General features: G+C 42.0%; 1 protein-coding gene across 1 annotated transcript; it reads right to left on the bottom strand.

Annotated features, from left to right (window-relative positions):
• Positions 1 to 244: 244 nt before the first annotated feature.
• SPC24 (SPC24 component of NDC80 kinetochore complex) lies at positions 245 to 13,697 on the bottom strand. Its single transcript, XM_069083039.1, has 5 exons — positions 13,437 to 13,697; positions 2,447 to 2,591; positions 1,272 to 1,376; positions 675 to 751; positions 245 to 586 (listed from the first exon to the last, which is right to left on the bottom strand). Exons 1-5 carry the CDS (start codon positions 13,594 to 13,596, stop codon positions 480 to 482), a joined length of 594 nt encoding a protein of 197 aa, XP_068939140.1. The 5' UTR covers positions 13,597 to 13,697; the 3' UTR covers positions 245 to 479.
• Between the last annotated feature and the right edge of the window lie 10,172 nt (positions 13,698 to 23,869).

Below are 23,869 nucleotides of genomic sequence, written 5' to 3'. Positions count from 1 at the left end.
GAGAGGAAAGGATAAAAGGAAAAAAAAAACAGGATAGAGGGAAATATATGGTAATCATAACTATGAATGGGATGAATTCACCCATAAAATGAAAGCACATAGCAGAGAGGATTAAAAAATGTTGTTTATAAGAAACATACTTAAAGCAGAGAGAGAGACACATAGAGTAAAGGTAAGGGGCTAGAGCAGAATCTATCATGTTTTAGCTGAAGTAAAAAAAAAAGTAGGGGTAGCAATCATGATCTCAGACAAAGCAAAAGCAAAAACAGATTTAATGAAAAGACATAAGTAGGGAAAATACATTTTGCTAAAAGATACCAAAGACAATAAAATAATATCAATATTAAATACATATGCACCAAATTGTAGAGCATCCACATAAATGAACTTCCCTAAGATTACCCACCCTAAAGTAGCACCCCCTTCGGTTCAAACTTCACCCTACCCCCAAACATACACAAATGAGGCCAATGGACTGGTCACCACTGTGTGTCCACCAAGTTCCAGAGATAGTCACTGATAAACTTCTTAGAGTGCTGGGTACTGTCAAAATGGATAGGCTGGGCAATACTGGGACCATGATGAACTGAGGAGCCAAAGTAAAGGAAAACAAATTTCTATTTACAACCCCTTTTACTGGGACCCTTGCCCCCTTTACAGTCAGAGAAGGATACTGCCTTTGATCACAGTTGGTTCACATTCATAATCCCACTCAATTTTACTGACACGATGATAAAGTTGAGACATATATCTGCAAAAGAAAACACAAAAGGTCTAGTAATTGGAAGTATGTTAATATTCTAGTTGTCAATTATTATGAGTAGTATAGTTTCATCCACTGAAAGAAATTCTGATCCCTTTAACCTATTTGGGCCTCAGGTTTCCCATTTATAAAATGAGAGTGGCTGCACAGGATGATCTCTAAGGCTCCTTGCAGCTATAAATCCTGTGATACTTCCAAGTATTAATACAGTTTCCTGATTTGGGGTAGCCAGTCTTCTGGTGATTTCCGTACTGAATTTGGTTGCTCCTTGAATGATGATCAGTTGGGGGCCCAGCTTGGTATGACTTGATAGAGCTCATGCTTCACTGGCATAAATTTCAATAACCCACAGTCACTTCCATACCATGATGAGGCTTCAACACCAAAGAGGGACTTACTGGATGCTGTCAAGAATCTCTGCTGAAAACGGAGGCCATTTTACTAGGTCAAACACCTCACATCTAACATGAGCATGGCTTCCCGGTGATGTAAATTACGGGACACTTACACAGCTGAAGGGATCACAACAGTTGTATCTTCATCCACTTCTTCTTCTGTCTTTGTTAGGTCTCGCTCCATTTCCTGGAGTTCTTCCAGCTCTTTTGCCAACAGAGTACAATAGGAAGTTAAAGAGCCATTCATTTTTTAATATTCCCCTCTCAGTCCCATCAAAATCACAATATTGGTTTATTATATGAGAACCTTTCACCCAAACCCACACATTTATTCAACTCACAAGAAACTATAAGCACATTTCAAACGACAATTCTTTGCTGGAGGTTGGCTCTGAATTCAAGCTTGTAGAAAAGGATATTAGAAGCTATCCTAACAGATAAATGATTAGAGTTTGACTAGGTAGTTGTCAAAAGAAATATAAGCTATCAACAACTATATGAAAGAATCTTTCCAGTTACTAATTCTATTTCCAGTAATTCTATTTCAAGGAGGCCAAAGACAGAGGGAAAGGTCCCATTTATACAAAAATATTTTAGCAGGACTTTTTGAAGTATCAAAGAACTGGAAGGAAAGTAGATAACCATCATTTGGAGGCTGTTTGATGTTCCCATACTCCTGGGAAAACATGTATGAACTTAGGTAGAGCAAAGTAAGCATAATAAGAAGAGCCAACATGATGACCACAACCATGTAAAGGAAAATGGCACAGAAAATCTTAGAATTCTTGACTGATGCAGCAGCTAATCAAAACTTCTGAGGACTGATGATGAAAACTTTCTCTTGCCTCTCAGTAAAGAGGAAGCAGACTATATGTGTGGAATGAGGTAGATACTTTTAGACATGGTCAGTGGTTTGATTAGTTTCTCCATGACTGCATTTATGTGTAATGGATAAGAGTACTGGCCTTTGGGCCAGAAGACCTGGATCCTAGCCCTGCCTCTGACATGTATTGGCTATGTGATCCTGGACAGGTCACTTACCTCCCAGTACTATAGGCAGCTCTCCAAGACTAAAAGTTACAGAGAGGTGCTAACCTGCATTGGTAGAGGGAGTTTTCTCATTCAGGGGTTCCCTATATCAATAAAATTATAGGTCTGGTCCCTATCTCTACTTATTTGTTTTAACAAATAAAAAAGAAAGAATTCTCTAGATATGGGGGTAGTCATTGGAAAGCTATAGTGATATTAAAATCAATACAATATTTTAAAAGAAAAAAGACAAGGATATTGGAGATCAGCCTGTAGAGTGGCATCCTTCTCGCTGGTCTTCTGAAGCTCAGATTCAAATTTCTGTAACTTGGATTCAACATGTTGTGCTGTTTCTTTTTCATCAATTAGCTTCTGGGCCACGTCTTGCTCTATAGCAAGCATCTCTGCAGACAGACCAGAGAGGGTATATTCAACATTAGCTGCTTAGTTACGAAAAACAGTGAATAGTCAAGGTTCCCTTTCTTTCTGGGAAAACAAGCACCCAGCAAACTAGTTCGGGAAATGTACAGTACTAACAAGAGGCATTCTTCTTTTTTTTTAAAATTCAATTTTATTTTCAATTCCAAATTCTCTTCCTCCCCCATCCCCTCACTTAGAAGGCAAGATATGCAAAACCTATTATAAAATGAAGTCACACACAAAAAATTCTGCATTCACCACGTTCCAGGGAAAAAAAAGTGAGAAAAACACACTTCAATTTTCATTCTCAGTTATCAGTTCATTATTTCAAAGTGTATAGCATTTTATATCATGAATCCTCTGAAAATCTCTTGAATTACTGTACTGTTCAGAGGAGTTAAGTCTTTCAAAGTTACTTATCTTTACAATATTGCTGTTTCTGTACAATGTTCTCTTGGGTCTGCTCACTTCACTTGGCATCGTACAAGTCTTCCCAGGTTGTTCTGAAACCATCCCCTTCATTCTTTCTTTCTTTTTTTTTTTTGCTTTTTTGAAGGGCAATTGGGGTTAAGTGATTTGCCCAAAGTCACACGGCTAGTAAGTGTGTCAACTGAGGCTGGATTTGAACTCAGGTCCTCCTGACTCCAGGGCGGATGCTCTATTCACTGCACCACCTAGCTGCCCCTCCCCTTCATTTTTTCTTACAGCACAATGGTATTCCATCACAATCATATGCTACACCTTGTTCAGTCATTCCACAATTGATGAGTATCCCTTCTTTGCTTTTTTTTTTGGAGGGGGGAAGGCAGGGCAATTGGGGTTAAGTGACTTGCCCAAAGTCACACAGCTAGTAAGGTTAAGTGTCTAAGACTGGATTTGAACTCAGGTCCTCCTGACTCCAGGGCCACTGCTCTATTCACTGCACTGCCTAGCCACCCCAAGCATCCCTTCTTAGTCACCACAAAAAGATGTGCTATAAATATTTTTGTATATGTGAGTTGTTTTACTTTTTCTTTGGGGTTAGAGATGTAGTTATTTCTGGGTCAAAAGATATGCAAATTTTAGTAGTTTGTCTGGGCATAGTTCCAAATTACTTTCCAGAATGGTTACACTAGTTCATAGCTTCACCACAGTATATTAGCACACCTCTTTTCCCACATCCCTCTAGCATTTCTGACTTTCCTGTTCTGTCTTTTTAGCTAATCTGATGAGTATGATGTGGTACCTCAGTTGTTTTAATTTGCATTTCTCTAATTACTAGTGATTTAGAACATTTCTTTCATATGATTATTGGCAGCTTTGATTTTTCCTCTGAAAACTGCCTATTCATATCCTTTCACCATTTATCAATTGGAGAATGACTCTAATTCTTGTAAATTTGGCTCAGTCCCCTGTATATTTCAGAAATCAGACCTTTACCCAAGAAACTTGCTGCAAAGATTTTCCTCCCATTATCCTGCTCTTCTAATTTCATTTGCACTGGTTGTTAGTACAAATTTTTTTTTAAATTTTATGTAATCAAAATTATCTATTTTAACTCCTGTGAACTCTATCTCCTGTCTTGTCAGGCATTTTCAAATGCCTTTCCCCAAAGATATACTTTACCTTGCCTTTAAGAGACAGGCATGGTCTGGGGATATTCCTCTCTTGGTTGAGGGCCACAAATAGCCTGAACAGGTCTGGTACCAGGGACAAAGGAGTAGGGTAGGAGAAGGTGCAAGACTCAACACTCCTATCTACCCTCCCCACCCCAAAGGCAGTTAAAATGACTCATGGATGCCCCTCCTGTAAAGGCTCAGGAACAAGAAGATTAAGTTCAAGCCCTATACTCCCTACCTTGATAGTTGTCCATTTCCTACTCTCCCTTCAAGGTTCAGCTCAAGTACCACCTTCTTCATGAAGATTCTGATTATTTAAATCACAAATGATCCTCTCCTTTCTCTGAATTCTTGAAGTTTTCTTGTCCTATGTTTGCAATAGTCATTCATTTAAACGTTGAGTAAGCAGTAATATTTATTCCAATCCAAAATAAATTTATAAGTGCCTACTATGTGCCAGGCACTGTGCTAAGCGCTGGGAATACAATAAGTAAAAAGAAAGACAGTCCCTGCCCTCAAGGAGCTTACAATATATAGGGGGAGACAACACACAAAAGGAGACAGGAAAGTGTGGAAGGGAAGGTGGGGTTTAGGAGGAGAAGGACCGGGGGTCATTTTCTTCCATGGAGTTGAAACCAGGCAGAGCAGCAGAGGCAGAGTGGACAGCAGTGTGCCATGGTGCTAAGGGGAGTTATGGAGATAAATCAGACAGCCTTTGTTTTCATAGAGCTTAAAAACTAACAGGGAGATAGGAGAGAAGTGCTCCAGCCTTAGTACTTTGAGGGCCTCTGATCTCACTGGCTTGAGTGCTCCCTCCACTGTGCCAGACTTCAGGCTTCTATCTTTCAGGAGGTGATAGCCTGAGCTTCTGTAGCCAGAGGCAGGTTTAGACTCAACAAGCTTCTCTAAGATGAGATGCCCCTAGAGGCAATGAGATCCCCTACCTTGGAGGGCTTCAAGGAGAGACAACTGGTCTGGAATGCTGCAGAGGGAGCTCTTGGTTGCCTGTGGGTTGGGCTATATGGCTTCTCAAGACCCTTCCAACTCTTAGACTCTGGGATTCTGAAACAAATCATCTTGTGGCCAGCTTTCTAGTGAGAAGGATCTGTAAACCCTAGCTAGACTGGTCCTCAGGAGACATACATTGTCCACTAGAGCTCTACCTGAAGCTTTCTGCCATCTGGGTGGGACCTCTTACCCCAAGAGCTTTTAAGAACCCAGGGTCCCCTCCAGGCACAATAAGTGAGAACTAAATGCAGACATGAAGACAAGAGAGATCAATCTCATAAATGAATGAATGAAACATTTAATAAGCACTTACTATGTGCAAAGCATTGAGTTCAGTGCTAGGGATACAACTAGAAACATAGGACAATTTCTGCCCTCAAGGAGTTCACATTCTGAGGGGGAAGAGCACCCAGAGGGAAGGTTCCAGCTGTAAGTCAGTTGAAAAAGTTCCATGGTCCTGAGTAGAGCAGCAAAGCTGATGTTATTATTTAATGTCACTATTACCAGGGCTCTTTGGCTCAGGATCCTGGCTGTCTCCATCAGTGTCTGAGGGGAGATGGTGGACAAAGTGGTAGTGGTGGTGGTTTGAACTGCCTGGCACATGCTGTCTCTGGTCTAAGTAAGTCGGTGACACTGTGGACAGAGTGCTGGGCCTGGACTCAGAAAGACCTGAGTTCAAATCTAACCTTAGATATTTACTAGCTGTGTGACCCTTGGCAAGTAACTTAATCTCTGCCTCAGTTTTCTCAAGTGTAAAACAGGAATAATAATAGTATCTACCTCCCAGGGTTCTTGTGAGGATCAAATGAAATCATATTTGCAAACCTTAAAATGCTATAAAAAACTAAATATTAGTAAGAAATAACATTATACAACACTTAGTATAGTGCCTAGCTCATAGTAGGCACTTAATAAATGTATATTCTCATTCCTTCTTCCCTGACTTTCCCTTAGGGTGCCTTGCTGCTTTAGTGAGTTTGGCTTGCCTGCCTTTTGGGCAGAACTTGGTTGGCAGTATGCAAATTATGATATGGGTAAGCAGCATGTTATAGGAGAAAGAACATTGAGTTTGGAGTTAAAAGACCAGGATTTGAGACCATTTGGCTATGAGCAAGTGAATAGCTGTCTTCAAGTGTATGAAAGGCTAATGCTTGGGAGAGGAGTCGGACTACGTCTTGGCTGCTACTTGGAGAGCTGAACTAGTAACGATGACTGGAAACTGCAGAAACTTTGGCTGAAGAGAAGGAAAAATTTCCTAATTATTAGAGCTGTCCCAAAACAGGATAGGCTGCTTCATGAGAGAGCTGAGCTCTCCAACACTCAAGGTTTTCAAGAGGGAGGAGAATAGTAACAGCTGAGCTTGAACCACAGCTCTTAAGGTTTGCAAAATGTCTGTTAATTACCTGCTATTTCTTCTGTAGATAGCTTGCTTTGGATGTATGTGTTTGCATGTTGTTGTCTGCATTAGACTGTGAGCTCTCTGAGGACAGAGAGAATTTCTTGCCTCTTTTCCTATGTGTAGCACTTAGTGTAGTAAGGCACTTGATTTATTGATTAATATTACATAAATTTTCTTTCTTCAGCTTCCTAACAGTCCTGTGAAATTACTATACAAGGGTTATTATCTCCACTTTTAGAGAGAGGGAACCTGGGGGTTAAGTGACTTGGCTCTGGTCAATGGTAAGGAGCATCAGAACCAATAATTAAACCCAATTCTCTCCTAATTCCCAGTTTAGCACTCTGGCATCTCTCAGACCCCAACCCGATCCCCTCCTTCACCTATTCTGTGTTTCCTTCCCTTTAGTCATCTCTTATCTGTCAGATACTTCCATTTTCTAGGCTGTAATAATAATGTCATACTTCTATGGATCTTAGGAAGGAAGGAAAGAAAGGAAGGTGAATTGATAGCTAAGTGGCAGTTGGGCTGAGGCCCAACTTGCTTTACAGAATTGAATTATTTTATTGGATTCTTCTTATCTGGGTACTAGGCACTTTTGGGGAACACTCTGGAGATGGACCCATGTGCCAAAAACTTCTATATGGTGTACTAGAAAATGCTTTCTCTTTACTTCAAACTTCAGTCTCTTCCAATCTACTAGTTCCTTCCCTACAAATATACCCAGGTCTTCCTCCTACACTCTCTCTTCCCCCACCCCTTCTCATTATAGCCAAGCTCCTAGGGAAAAAAAGCCATACTGATTGCTTCTACTCACTTACCTTCCACTCAGTTCCCTGCATTTTGGCTTTCAACTGTACCAATTAACTGAAACTACTTTTCCCAAGTTTATCAGTGATTTCCTAATTGCTGGTTCCAGTGGCCTTTTTGTTCTAACTACCAAGTACCTCCTCCCCTGGACAATCTTTTCTGACTGAATTTTTCCTGTTTCTCCCCAAACTTCCTTCCCTGACAGCTCCTTCTCCTTTGTAGGATCACCATCCACATCCAACTTCCACTCTCTCTATTTGCATTTACTCAAGGGTTCTGTCTTACAGCCTCTTTAATTACCTTCTACACTCTCTTTCAACCAGCTCATCAGTTCCCAAATATTTAACTAGCATCTCTATGTGGATGGCAACCAAATCTACACCTCTCATCTCTCTCCTGAGTTCCAATTCCACATGGCAAATTGTCTACAGTACTTCTTTATCTAGATGACCCACAGGAATATCAAATGCAACCACTGAACTATTTTCTTTCTCTCTATGTATCTACTCCACTTCTTCACCTCCTCATTTCTACCAAAGGTACTATCCTTCCAGTCATTCAGATCTGCAATCCTTGAGACATCCTGGCCCCCTCACTACTCATATCTAATCAGCTGTCAAGTATTGGTGATTCTGCTTCCACAACACCTCTCAAATACATCCCAGTCTCTCAGGCTCTCATCACCTCTTTCCTGGACTACTGTAATAGCGGACAGCCTCCTAACACCAGTCAGGTATTCTCATTCCCAGTGTCTCTCCTCCCCAAACCATCCTATGCTCAGCGACCAAACTGATATTCCTTTATTTTTTTCCTTTTGTTATTCTGAATTTCAATCATTAACAAACATGAACGTTTCCATATACACAGAAAAATGGGAAAATAGGGTTCATTTCAAAGCTGCCCTTCTTGTCTGTCAAAGTGATGTTGCTAAAACACAGGCTTGACTATATTGAAGAAACTCCAGTGTGGGATGGAATAGAAAAGACAGCTACCTGAATAGAAACAGGCAGACAAGCTCTCACAGACCCATTCCAGCAAAACCTGAACAAAGCACTATGCCAAAAAATGATCAATAAATCTAATTAGGAGTTGCAATAAATTATTTTACCCACTCCAGAACTACACAAAAAGCCCGAAGCCTACAGGCAACAGAAAAGCCAGTGTCAGCAAAAAAGATGAAGTTTACACAGCACGACCAAAGATGGATTAGAGGGGCGGCCAGGTAGCACAGCAAGTAAGAGCACCGGCTCCAGTGTTGAGAAGACCTGGAGATCGAATCCTGGGCTCAGACACTTAGCACCCACCCAGAAACACCTGGCCGTGTAACCTTGAGCAAGTTACTTAACCCCAATTGCTTAGGGGCAGCCAGGTGGCTCTGCGAGTAAGAGCACCGGCTCCAGGGTTGGGACGACTTGGAGATCAAATCCCGGGCTCAGACACTCAGCACCACACCCAGAAATAACTGGCCGTGTAACCTTGAGCAAGTTACTTATCCCCGATTGCTTTAAAAAAAAAAAAAGATGGATTAGAGACACCTGTAGCCTGCACAGCTTTGTATTCTGACAATAAGAGCAAAGGCTTCCACAAGAAAGGTCCAGGATTATTGGAAATCTTCCTCAGTGTGGATCTTGGAAGACCACAGAGGTTTAACAGGGCTTGACAGGGCTTGACACTGACAAGATCCATAGTCCTCTGTCCTAAGAAACCAGAGTGCTCTGAAGATCTAGCCCTTTTTTAGCCCCAAAGACAGAGAAGTGTGTGTGGTGTATAGAGGGGCCCTAAAACCTACCAGTACTTTTACCCAGGGAGGTAGAGGTCAGTGCAGAAACACAAGTGACCCAGATTGAGACCAAGCAGGGTGGAACACCCCATTCAAAGCACAGTAGGGGCAAAATTTGGCCCTGGAACAATGTCCCAATTCAGGAAATAACACTAGATATATCACTAAATAGAAGACACCAACCACTACAAAGATTTATAGATCCAGAGATAACAAAAAATCCTAGAACCTAGAATAGAGTAACTCTATAACAACTGCAAGAAGAGACTCAAAAAGATGGATTATCTATAAGGACTGCATGAATACCTGGAAGAAATGAAAGAGATAAAAAATGAAATAAAAACCCTGCAGGAAAAAATTGGAATAAGTAGCTTAGAAAAGAAAGTGGTAAATCTTATTCAAGTAACAGATTCATTGAAAATTAGAACAAGCCAAACAGAAATCAGTGACTCTATAAGATGAGAAGTATTAGAACAAAAAGATTTTGAAAAAGCAAAATTAAAGCATCTAGCAGCAAAAACAACTACTCTGAGAAAAAGGTCAAGGAAAAATAACTTAAAAATCACTGAAGACCATGATTAAAAAACAACAACAAAACCCAAACCTGGGCACTGTTTCAAGAAATCATAAGCAAAAGCTGCTTAGACCTATTACAGCTAGGAGACAATGTAAAAATAGAAAGAGTCCACTGATCATCTCCTGAAAGAATGGTCCAAGAATGTCATAATCAAAATCCAGAGTTTCCAGGTCAAACAAAGATGACTACAACCAGTCTGAAAGAAAGAATTCAAGTACAATAGAACCAAAGTCAGGAACACACAAGTCCTTGCAGGTTCTACTCTAAATGAAAAATCTCAGAATGCAATATTCCAAAAAGCAAAAGAGGTAGGCTTGTAACTAAAACAAAATACCTTCCCTGAAAGTATGAATATAATGGCACAAGGGAAAAATGGATTTTTAATTGAATAGAGAACTTTCAAGCTTTCCTGATGAAAAGAAATTTCAGTGGCTCCCTAAAAGACCAACTCTCCACTTTAAAATCTTCAGTCTCACTACAACTCATCTTTGCAGTTTTTTTTTTAAGACATTACCTTCCTTCATATGCCTTTCTTTCCAGTTAAACTGTGTGCTACTTGTTATTTGATAAGCCAGGACATATTCAGCATTCATGCCTTTGAACAGGTTGCCTAGAGTTCTTTCTCTCCTCTCACTTTTGCCTCTTGGAATCTCAGAATCCCTCTGCGATAAGAGAATTTCTGTCCTGGGCCTCTTGCTATCACTGTGATAAGAGAAAGACAGGAGAAAGAAACTCTGATTCAGACTTGTCAACACTAAGATAAGAGGGTGCTGCCCCAGTCTCTATTTGCAGCTTCTAGACCTTGTTCCTGAAAGTTAGAAGGGCAGGAGACATGCACAATCAAACTGGGGAAACGAGCTATAGCTCCTATTTTGTGACCAGCTTCAGGTGTCCCTTTTTCCTCCCTTCTGTTACCTGTTATTCTTATCCCCCCCACCCCTGCTTTCTGTGAAATTCCATTTTTTTAATGTGCTTTTATCATCTCATTCTATATGAAGTTATTGAAGCAAATGCTCTGGGCTCACTGACTACTCAACTAAGCCTGCACACTGGCTGACAGAAGTGTTTAATCAATGGACCCTTCAGTAATTTTTATCTGACCTTCAAGGTTTAGCTCCAGTAACAACTTCTCCAGACTGCCCTTCCCTATATGGCTCCTAGTTATTGGTGATCTTCTCCCCAAATTACTTTATACATATTTATACTTACTTAACTGAATATACATATGTCACTCTGATCTGAAAGGGGTGGGGGGAGAGGGGAGGGCAAGAGAACCAAAGCTCCTTCGGGGAATGGATTGTTTCTGCTTTTGCTTCGGTATTTCCATTCCCTTGCACAGAGCAGGCACTTAAAACATCTTGCTGAATGAATGAGACACCTTGTTGAAGGACAGAGTTTAGGATGACATTTTGCCCCTCAACCCACCCTCCCACCCCCATCCCATGGAAGCTCCTTCAAGGAATGGATTGTCTCACTTTTGGTTTGGTACCCTCCCCCATTGCCTTGCATATAGTTGGCACCTCAAAACACTTGTTAAATGAATGAGACACCTTGTTGAAATAGAGCTTTTAGGATGGCATTTTGCTCTGCCAAACCAATATTTCATCAACAAACAAAAAGCACAGCAGAATTTGTATTTGTACAACCTTTAAATCAACTATGCAACTAAAGATCTAATCTGCTATAAACTATAATTTGCAAATTCAGCAAATATGCCCTTGATACATGTCTAGATTAGGCAGTTAGATAAATAGTGCAGAAGGTAAGAGCACTGGACTTGGGAGTCAAGAAGACCCAAGATCAAATGCCAACTAGGCATTTCCTAGCTGTGTGACTCTGGGCAAGACACTTAACCTGTCAGGTTCGGTTTCTCCATCTGTAAAATGGGGATGATAATATTAGCACCTGTCACAGGGTGAAATGAGATAACATATGTATGGCACTTTGCAAACCTTAAAATGATAGCTATTATTATTTTCAGATTTTGCAGAAATAGGAAAGCAGGTATTTGGATCATTTTTATGTGGTAGTAATAATATTGATGGGAAATAACTTCCCACAAGCCTTTGGAATTCTTCCCTCATAAAGTGTAAAAAGCCTTAGATTTGGAGTCAGAGCCTCCCAGCACAGCTCCTTATTGCCTGTGTGACCTTAATCAATTAACCTTCTGGGCCTCAGTATCCTCATTTGTAAAATAAGTTTGGACTAGAGGATTTAAAGTCTCATCTGGCTCTGAATACATAAGTCTATGATTCTCCCCAGCTCTGATACTTTATGACTCTATGGGAAAAAAACTTTTGTAATATGATAGGAAGAACCCTAGGATGAGAGTCAGGAGACCTAGGCACATATCCCAGTTTTACCAATAACTAACTGGCTTTGTGGTGACCATAAATAAGTCCCTTTTACAGATAACTTTCTCCCACTGTAAAGTCAGGGCTTTGAACTGAAAGGTACATAAAGGCAGCTGAGTGGTGTAGAGGGCCTGGAGTCTGGAGAAGCTGGGTTCAAATACAGTTTCATATGCGTATTACCCTGGGCAATCACTTAACCTGTTTACCCCAGTCTACCTAACTGTAAAATGAGAATAATAATGGCACCTAACTCACAAGGTTGTAGTGAAGATCCAATGAAACAATAAAGCATTTAGCACAGTGCCTAGTACTTAGCAGGTGCTAAACAAACGCTCATACCCTTCCCTTTCCCTGCCCCCAAGTTCTACAGCCTTATGACAAATCCAGCCCCAAAAGTATTTATCAACCAAATGTTCGGCACTTGGAGTACAGAGAAACACAAACAAACCAAACAACCATCCCAGCTCCTGCCCTCGAGGAGTTAATACTCTGCATGTAAACAGACAAGTGCGCCCAGAAGACAACGAGGACTAACACTTAATCCACAAGCATCTATTAAGCATTTGCTCTGTTTAACCAGAAGGGGGCGAGAGGGGCCTGGGGCTGCACAGAGGGGCAGGGGAAAGGAATATGCATTTGTATTGCACCTACTACCGGTATGTAGCAGGTGCTGTGCTCAGTTAGGTCGGGGAGAGAGGTTAGGGCCAGGATGTGTTTAAAAAAAAAAAGGTGTGGGGATCCTGAGGCCTAAAGCAATAGTCCAGGTAATAAGTGATATGGACGCGAACCAAGATGGTGGCATTTATTAGGCGCCTACTGTGTGCCAGGCATTGAGCAAAGCCCTCCACAAGTATTATCTCACATATCCCCATTTTACAGTTAAGTCAACTGAGGCAAACAGCGGTCAAGTGACTCGCCCAAGATCCGGGTTTCTTACACATTCACCGACACTGGCCATCCCCCTAACTTGGAATGAGCTCCCTCCTTAATTCTGCTTTAGAGAATCCTGCCTCTTCTTGAAGATGAAGCTCTGGGACCATCTTCTTCAGCATAAAGCCATTCCCACCTCCCACCACCACCACATGGCAAATCCTTCCGCCCAAATTAACCTTCTATTTAACTACTTTGCATATATTTGAATAGGGAAGGACAGGAGTGACTGGGTCAGGGCCCGCCCCCCCACGGGAGGGAGGGGGCCCTTGAGCCTGCGCCCTGCATCCTCCCTACTTCTCCCCACCCCCACTACCACCCCGGCTCCTCGCGCCTGCGTCCTCTGTACCCCGCCCCTCTGGCGCGGTTCCAGCACCTGAGAGGAGCCGATGAGTGTCCTTATTTGTGTTCAGCAGCCCCTCGATCATGCGCTCCTGCCGTCCCAGGAGCCGCCGCACCCGCGTCCCGGCTCGGTTGGGGTTGAGCAGACTAAGTAGTCCCTGGCTCACCTCCTCCATGTCCCGGAACACCGCCATGGCCAGGGCAGGAAAAATCGAAAGAACCCTGCGATTCCCAAGCCCGCCCAAACTCAAACGGCCGCCGACCCGGCCTCGTTTGTTTTCTTCGCTTTCTATTGGTTTCAGGTGCGACAGACGTACAAAATAGCCAATCATCGTTGAGGGGGAGGGGCTGTTCTAGATGCGCATGCGTGGTATGATCTCATCAGCTGAGATAGAATGGTAGCTGCCGCACTGCTTTAGTTCAAGGCACGTCCTTCTCCTTTGGCGTCCCTCCTGCACCCTGGGCCCCCCTGTGAGGGAAAATAAGCCTCTCTGCAGTTTGTCTCAATAAGTCTCTCTCGAGTTTGTCCAGAGCCAATGTAACCTAAACACTTGGCACATAGGTGCTTCACAAATGCTTGCTGATTGAAACCTTCCCATCCAACCTTAACCTACTGGTTTTTCACCTCTCCTCACTTCCCTTACAGAACTTCACCCTTCCTCTCTGCCCTGACCTCCTTGACCCCTCAGATCTCTCCCGGGTCGGCTCCCCGAACCAGCCATTCTTTTTTTTCCATCTTGACTTCTTGGTTAATCAATTCAATTCCACAGTTCCTAGCTCTCTCCCCACCCCCTTGTCTTAGCATGCATTATGCCCAGTCAACCCTCAGCCTTTGCTCCTACACATGTGCTGCTGAAGCAAGGTGGAGAAAATCATGCAACCATTCTGACTAGATCCATTACAAATATGTTACATAACCTCAGCTGGGTCCTCACTACTTCTAGGCAATCCTACTATGTATCTTCTTATCAACTCACTAGCCCACTCTCCATAGCAGCTCTTTAAAATCTTCTCATCCCTTTTCAAACTTAACATGGCTCAAATCTTGCCCTAACCTCTCTGCTGACCTCCAACTTTGCATCTCCAATTTCATTTCAGATATCTCCAACTGGATGTCCAGTAGACATCTTAAAATAAACATGTCCAAATAAAACTTCTTATTTTCCCCCCTAAACCTTATCTCCTAACTTCTCTATTATGACAGGAATTATTGAGTTAGGACTAAGATTTTTCTCCTTTCTATTTCTTCATTCAGAAATCAACCCCTGAAGAAGAGGGTTGATAATAAAGCTGGATTTAATATTCTCAATCTTGTTCAGATGCCACCCAACTTACTCAGGCTTGAGTGGGGGTTAGATCCTTTGTCTAGATTGCCCAGGTCTAGGGGTGGTCCGGGAGTAAGAGTTACATAATCAAAGTAATATTCTCCCCCACCCCCAGCCCTTCATTAGAATAGGTCCACCTCTCTTAATACTCATTCTTTTCATTAATTGTTAATCAGAGTTGATCATTCTCTGTTGGGAATACCCACTCTTCTAAGGACATGTAAGCATCAGTAGATCAGCATGATCTGTTTTTGGTTCATGAGAGAGAGACAAATGACCATCCTTTTATTATTTGCTATTCATAATTAATAAAATGATTCATTACCCAGAAATTATGTCTCTCAAACTTTTTATATGTCACAATTATAGAGGGCAACACCATCCTTCAGATTTTCAACCTAGGTGCCATCCTCACCCCTTTACTCTCTCTCACCCTATATGCAATCTGTTGCCAAGGTCTGTTAATTTCACCTTTGCAACATCTCTTGTATATGCTCCCTTCTCTTTTGACACTGCTACCCTTCTGATGTAGGTTCTTATCACCTCATGCCTTGGTTATTGCAATAGCTGCTGGTAGGTCTGCCTACCACAAGTCTCTCCCTGTTCTGATCATTCTCCATTCAACCACCAAAATGATTTTCCTAAAGTACAGGTGCTACTGTGTCACCCTCCTCCCTCCCCCACATCCCCTTCAGTAAACACCAGTGGCTCCCTGTCACCTCTAGGATCAAATACAAAATTCCTGTTTGGCATTCAAAACCTTTCTTAACCTTGCCTCCTCCTACCTTTCCAGTCTTCTTACACCATAGGCCCTGATGCTTTTTGATCTAGTGACACTTCCTGGAAGTTCCAAGAATTCCACTCCATCTTGTCTCTGAGCATTTTCTCATTGGCTCTGTCCCTTGCCTAGAATATTCTCCCTCTTCAACTCTGCCTATGGACTTCCCTATCTTCCTTTAAGTCCCAACTAAATTCCCATCTTTCACAGGAAGCCTTTCTCAACCTGTCTTAATTCTTGTGCCTTCCCTCAGTTAATTATTTCCTATTTATCCTATATATAAATTGTGTATTTCTTTGCATTTGATTGTAATTCTCCCCCATTTGATTGTAAGCTTCTTGAGGACAGGGACTGCCTTTTGTCTCTTTTTGTATCTCAGTACTTAATGCAAATGTGTTATATAGCCTCAACTGTGTCTGACACATAGTATGTGCTTATGTTTATCAAGTGACTGAATATTCTTTTTGGAGGGGGAAGGCAGGGCAATTGGGGGTAAGTGACTTGCCCAATGTCACACGGCTAGTAAGTGTTAAGTATCTGAGGCTGGATTTGAACTTAGGTCCTTCTGACTCCAGGGCCAGTGCTCTATTCACTGCGCTACCTAGCTACCCTGTGACTGAATATTCTTTTTTTTTTTTTTTAAAGCAATTGGGGTTAAGTAACTTGCTCAAGGTTACACGTTCAGGTGTTTCTGGATGGATGCTAAGTGTCTGAGCCCGGATTCGATCCCCAGGTCATCCCGACACTGGGGCCAGTGCTCTTACTCGATGTGCTACCTGGCTTCCCCCCCCCCCTTTATTTTTTAAGCAATCGGGGTTAAGTAACTTGCTCAAGGTTACACGGCCAGGTCTTTCTGGGTGGGTGCTAAGTATCTGAGCCCAGATTCGATCCCCAGGTCATCCTGACACTGGGGCTGATGCTCTTACTTGCTGTGCTACCTGGCTGCCCCAAGACTGAATATTCTTAAAGCACAAGTATGACTTAAATTGCTCTTTTCAAAATTATCAATGATATCTTTAATTGCCAAATCTAATGGCTCTTTTTTAGTCTTTATCCTTCTTGATTTCTCTTTAGCCTTTGACACTGTTGATTACTCTCTTCTCCTTGATGCTTTATTCTCTCTAGGTTTTCATGACATTGTTCTCTCCTGATTCTCTTCCCAACTCATTGCTCCTTCTTAGTCTCCTTTGCTGGATCTTCAGGTCGTGTCCATTAATCACTGGTATCTCCAAAGGCCCACTTCTCCTTCCACACTGTTTCATTTGGTAATCTCATCAGCTTCTGTGGATTCCATTATCATCTCTATATAGATGATTCTCAGACTTGTCCAGTCTAACCTCTCCAAACTTGCATGTAGGAGGTCTTGAACTTGGTTATTTGTTTATTGTTCTTCATAGTTGATTGGTTGTCCTTCATGCTCAAAGAATGATACCAAAATGATATCAATATGTTGGAGTCAAGGTACTGTATGTCTGACTGGCAGCTCAGAGGGCTGTACCAAGGTTGGGCACAAAAAGCCCACATGAACATTTGGAGTGGAAATGTCTCTAAATCTGCACATCTCATGTTTCTTTTGAGCTGCTACAATTCTACTTCTCTCTTAGAGCACAGTGCTTTCCTCAATGGACACACCACACTGGGTGGTCCTTTGCCAGTTGTCTCCAATGTCATTCAATCGATTTCAAAAGTTCTTCAGAGAGACCTTGACAGAGTCCTTGTCTTTATTCTTCTGACCTCCATGTGAGTGCTTGTGTTGCGCAAGTGCTCCATAAAATAGTCTCTTAGGTACATGTATGTCTGGCAGTCCAACAAAGTGGCCAGCCCATCAGAGTTGCCCTCTCTGCAGTAGAGTTTGGATATTTGGCAGTTCGGCTTGAGAAAGGACTTCAGTGTCTAGAACTTTATCTTGTCAGGTTATCTTCAGAATTTTCCTAAGACAATTCAATTGGAAGCAATTCAGTTTCCTGGCATGGCACTTGTTCAGGTTTCATAGGAATACAACAATGATGTCAGCACAGTGGCTCTGGAGACCTCCAGATTGGTAGACAGTCTAATACCTCTTCTCTCCCACACTTGCTTTCAGAGCCTCCAAAACACTGAGCTAGCTCAGGCAATGTGTGTATCAACCTCATTATCAATGTGCACATACTTGGAAAGTATACTGCCAAGGTAAATGAATTTATCCACAGCATTCACTATTTCTCCATTTGGTGTGTGTGGCATAAAGATCCCACAGACCCTTACCCAAATAAAACTCAGAGGTTTCTCCAGGTAGAAACAGAAGCTCTTTATTCTAAAGACAAGTCTTGCGAGAGTTGGGCATCACCTATTCCAGACAAACCTGGTACAGGGAGGCACCCAGCAAGAGTCAAGCAAGCATTTATATATACTCTTACACAAACAATTCTAGGAAATACTCTCAAAACCCCAAAATCCTCCTCCCACCACCCTCCCCTGCAGCTGGACCATCAATCCATTGGTGGGATTGTATGGCCTCACAGTCTATGTAAGAACCCAGAAAGTCCCTCTTACCCAATATTATATCCATATTCAGCAGCAAGGGGTTGTCATAAAAAGCACTGGGCAGGAAAAAGGGAGGGGGTGAAGGGGCATTAACCCATTGATTTACAAGAAAATGAAACTTAGGTCTAGGGAGATCGGGGAACTAGCTCGAGTTTGGTGACTGTCTCCTTCATTTTATGTGAATTCTTTAACTCATCTCACTCAGGTATAAATTGATGGTTCCATGTATGGATGGTATGGTGCTGACTAGCTGAGAACCTGTGTTTTTTTGGTGTTAACTATTAGGCCAAAATTAGTGCAAGAGTAGGGAATGAATTCATACTTTGTTGCATCTTGGCCTCAGAAGCTACATTGAGCGCACAATCATCTGCAAACAAAAAATCATGCACCAACTCTTCCCCCATTTTAGTCTTGGCTTGCCTTTTCAAGTTAAATAATTTACCATCAGTATGGTAGCTGACCTTGATGTCAGTTTTCATCCTTGTTGAAGGTGTCTGCCCTACTTTATTCCACTGGTGACTAGGAAAGCAGGAGACCATCATCCATTATCCAGAATCCATGCAAGCATGCCATTGCGAAACTGACATATAATACTGATGAACTTCTCTGGGCACCCAAATTTTGACATAATTTCTATAATTCCTCACAACTGACAGCCTCAAAGGCCCTGGTGAGATCAACAGATGTTCTGTACAGACCTCTATTCTGCTCCTGGCATTTCTCCTGGAGTTGTTGAACAGCAAATACCACGTCAATTGTTCCTTGGCCCATTCTGAAACCACATTGGCTCTTGGTTAGATGATCATCTTCCAGGTAAAGGATCAGCCCACTAAGGATTCTGGCAAGAATCTTGCCAGCAATGACTCAGAGAGAGATCCCCTTCTCCCCCCGCCACCCTGCATGATTGTCACAGGACAATCTACTTCTTTTACCTTATAGAGATGGACAATGGAGGCATCATTGAACTCCTGGGTGATAACTTCCTCTTGCCATATAACCTGGAAATTTTCAGTCAGCTTTTTATGAGCAGTGGACCCCCTGCCTTGTAAATGTCAGCTGTAATAGGATCAGCACCAGGCACTTTGCCACACCAGAGGAACCAAATGGCATTCAAAAACCTCTTCTTCAGTTGGAAGTTCAGCTAGAGAAGGACTGACTTCAACCTGAAGCATATGGTCAATGACTTCAGCATTGATTGATGACAGCCTCCATCAGTACTGAGTAGTTGAGATGCACCATTGTTCTTTGGCCCATAAATAGCCTCCAGGCCACCATAAAAACACTTTGGATTGTTACTATCAACATAAAACTGAATGTCATCTGCCTACTTAATGAACCAAGAATATTACATCTCTGTAAACTCTGCACTTAACTTTTGATGGAATTAAGTGCTCTTCTTAGAGCCAGATGAACTATCTTGTTGGTAAACCCAGTGGTGTTCTTGTTTTTGTTTAACAGTTTCTAAATTTCACCATCATTTCCACCAAACCAATCTTAATGTTCTGGTCCAGATGAGTAAATGCTGTATTGTACACCAAATCTCTGAAAGTTACCCACTCCTTTTCTGTTACATGGTTGCCAATCATATGTTGGCTCAGTTTCCCTTTCAAAGTTAGCAATAAACTGTTCCCACTGGGAGAGGTGCTCTAATCTAATCTAATCTGTTGGCATTAAGTCTTCTGGTAGTCATCTTGCCTTGGGACTGCTGCTTTTGTTGAATGTGAATGTTTAGCTTGGAGAGGATAAGTCTATGATCAGTACAGCACTTTGCAGCACACATTGTCTTAGTCATTCTTACATCTTATATGTCTCTTCTCCTTACGATGATATAGTCTATTAAATGCCAATATTTGTTGTGAGGGTGCATCCACAAAGTTTTATTACATTTAGATAAGTGAAAGATAATTGGTGATGAGAAGGCCATGAGATGTACAAGTCTTCAGTAGTAAGTGACCATTGCTGTTGCTCTTTCCGACTTCATTCCTCCCAAGGACTCCCTGCCATGTCTGGTAGTCTGTGTCTACTCTTGCATTAAAGTCACCCAGAATTATAAGCTTGTCCTCTTTTGGCACATGGATAATGAAGGTGTCTGGATCTTCGTAAAATTTTTCTTTGATTTCATCAGAGTTTGTCATGGTAGGAGTATGTGCATTGATGATGGTGGCATGGTGCTTTCCTACAAGTGGCAATCACATTGTTATGAGCCACTTGTTCACTTTTTGATGTCTGACCAAGTTCTAAATGCTACACAGCATCTGTTTCAGCTGCCTTCATGGCCTTGAGAACAAATTGTTCTCATCTGCCCATTTCATAGGGGAAATCTTCACATGCTTGGGGTAGACATCCCCCCTCCCTCCCTCCCATGGATCACTTGTTTGTTTACCCTCAACCTGGTTTAGCCTGTCTGCCCAAACAGTTTACCGGGGTGTGCCTGCTGCAGCTTCTTGGGGCCACAGTAAGAACTGGGTGAATCAGGTGTACACCAAAGGCTTGGCAGCCCTCAAACAAGAGGTACTAGTCTTCCTTGAACATATCCTTGAACTTGAAATTAAAAATTAATGTTGACAAATAGCAAAGGAGCTAGTGTGATACAGTGGAAATAAGGCTGATTTTTTGTCAGTACAGATTTGGGTTTACACATGTCTCTGTTACCCTGGAAAACTCACTTTATCCATTTTGAGCCTCAGTTTCCTCATCTGTAAAATGAGAATAATAATTATTATTATTATATAATACCTTTTTCACTGTTGTTGCAAGGATCAAAGGATATCCAAAGTACTTTGCAAAACTTTAAAGTCTCATTCAAAATGTCAGCAATTATTAATGTCATATTTGCACTTTTATCATGTGCACATTCTAATTCAGTGGTCAGAACAATGCATTCACTGATGTTTGTATCTCTTCTTAGATATGTTTCAGTTGGGTTTCCTGGGCCATACTGTTATTTATGAAATCAATATTCCAAAGGAAGGCATCACTAAGTTCATACTATGCATACTACTTGGGCCTCAGTTTTATTCTACATTTTTTTTTAACAATCTGGGAGGAAAGCATAATTTTTTTTCCTCATTGTGATACAAGAGCCTAAAATGGGGATGAAAGTATTGTTAATTTTCCCCATTTCTCTCTCTCTCAAAATTTTTAGGCAGAAGAGAATGGAAAAGACTGGGAACTGCCTTTGAGAAATATGATTAGGAGTCAACTATTATTGTTAATTTTTCAGTCTTGTCTGACTCTTTGTGATCCCATTTATGGTTTTCTTGGCAAAGACAGTGAAAGTGGCTTGCCATTTCCTTCTCTACCTTATTTTACAGATGAAAAAACTGAGGCAAAAAGAGTTAAGTGACTTGCCCAGCATCACACAATGGAACATTGCCACCCCCCCAGGCCCTCATGGCCTTACACCAATAGTCTGCTGGTTGATCTTTTTTTTGTGTGTGAAGAATTTAGATCACAGATTTTATTTAGACTACAGCAGAAAGAGAATTGAACTGTACAGCGGAGATATGTAACCTCACAGAGAATCAGACCAAAGAGTTCAAGGAGACCTTCCTGCTATTTAACCAAATGGGATGGGAAGATCTTAGACAACCAGTGTGGGAAGATGATGCATATCTGGGCCAGAACTCTACCAATGCAAGTACTCAGAGGCTTAGGGAACTCCAAAAGCAATCACAATTAAAGTGAAGGTGCTAGACTTGGAATGCTTTCTGCCAGTGCTGCAGGCAGTAGCCAAGATTAAGGACTAGGGCATATATGAAGACTTTGTAGAGGAAATTCTAAGTGTTTGATAAGGAAGAGAACAGCATAGCCATGGGGTCTGAAAAACATGTCCTCATCTCCCTGGGGGAGAAGATGACAGAGAAGAAGTGGAAGTGTTGGTGGCAGGGCATGAAGATAGCAACAGGTATATTGGCTGATGAAAAGCTAATCGGGATGGTGCTCAATGATAGAGAGCTCCCTTCACTTCTCATCTAGAAGCCCCTCCCTTCCTCAATACGAAAATCATCCTCTTGTCTCTTATGTGGCTACATTCTCAGTGGTACCAACATTATTCACACCATGTGTCTTCCTTGAACTCTTTGCTCCCAGTTTGCATTAAATAAAATTTCTTATCTGATTGCTGGACCTGCTGCTCCTCACTGGTCTGACATGGTGCATAGTTTCTTCAAGGCAGGCTGGTTTCCCACGGCTGTTACATTCTGACGCTTTCCAATCCCATGGTCATTGCTACTCATGGCCAGGTCTGGCAAGACACTGTGATTCTGGCTTCTAGTCTCAGCTAGAGTCCCCAGAGCCAGAGCACCCAGGCTATAAGGGAGAGGTCCAGGAGGAGCCGAGAGGGCTTCCAGATAACTGGATGTTTGTCATCACATAGACAAAAATTTCCCAATGGCTGGCTGAAAAGTGCCTTATAGAGACCATCCAGTCAGCCTGAGGATGCTGAGAAGGAGGATTTGCTGGTGGCCACACCAGGCACCAGGAAGTGAGCTCTGCTGGTTCATCTTGCTTCAGGTCTCTTACCCATTCCAATCCATCCTCCACTTAGAGTTGATCTTCCTCAAGTACAGGTCCAACCATTACTCCCCGTTTCAGTCAATTCCAACGTCTCCCTTTTACCTCCAGGATCAAGTATCAAATCTTCCACTTGACTTTGGAGGTCTTTCATGATCTGGCCCTTTCTGCTGCCCCAGTCTTCTTACACCTTATGACTGTCTTCCACATACGCTACACCCCAGCAACCTCCGCCTCCTGGTTGTTCTCCAGACTTGGTGCATTGTCATTGACTGTCCCTGTGCCTAGAATGAATGGTTTTCCTCTTCTTCTCTGTCTCTTTCCAGCTAAAATTCCACCTTCTACAAGAAACCTTTCCCATTTGCCCTTAATGCAAGTGCCTTCCCTCTAAGATCACCTACAAGCTACCCTGTAAAATTTTGTTTGTACATAGTTGTTCACATGTCTTCTCTCATTAGATGATAAGCTCCTTGAGGGCAGGGACTACTTTTGTCTGTTTTTTTTTTATCCCTTTAGACCCAGATAAGATACTCCCTTCTCATTTATCCTTATTAAAATCTCCACCTTCCTTCAAGGATCAGTTCAGTTGTCACCTTTTACAAGAGATCTTTCTTATTCCTCCAGTTTTAAAAGTCATTTCTCCCTCCCCAAATTGTCTTGCATTTATTAAACAAATCCACCCAGGAACCTCAGGACACAGGGACTTTCTTGGCTTTACATCTCATTCTTGTGCATAATAGACATTTATTGAATGAGTTGTTCGGTTCCTTCCTACTCTAAGATTCCAAGACCCTCATAGCTTGTGTATTTATTTACTAGTTACTTCCTTTCTTCCCTTGAGCAACTTTATCACCTCTCTGGGCCTTAATTTCTCCATGTCTAAAATGATTGACAAATTATCTTGCTACACCAAGAACTTGAAACAACATTGCAATTAAGTGACAGTAAACTCAAGGGAACAACGTCTTAGGGGTTCACCACATTCAGGCTCTTCCAGGGTAGAGGGTGAACCAAGCTAGAGGAGTGAGTGGTGTCCGGAAGCTGTATTTAGGGAACAAAATGCCCAAAGTGGTATACAACAAAGGATGCAGTTTCAGCCTTAATTAGTCTTCTGTGTTTGACCCTATGCAACAGGGAAGTGATTAAGTTGTTGGTCACCACACCCTGGATTTTGGAAAAAACCAGGAAAGGGAGGGTGGAGGCATTTAAAATAGCTCTGAAGTGTAAAACCCTAATTAACATCTCTACCTCACAGGCTCAGGCACTTTCAAAGCAGCTAAAAAAGTGCTTATGGATCAAGCTAAAAACACTGCATATACTCACATA

The sequence above is a fragment of the Petaurus breviceps genome, unplaced genomic scaffold (assembly GCF_028583685.1).
Source record: "Petaurus breviceps papuanus isolate PSGF00001 unplaced genomic scaffold, PetGlider_PUasm1.0 172, whole genome shotgun sequence".
Classification (NCBI taxonomy): Eukaryota; Metazoa; Chordata; class Mammalia; order Diprotodontia; family Petauridae; genus Petaurus; species Petaurus breviceps.
This window is presented reverse-complemented; position numbering and strand designations above follow the sequence as displayed.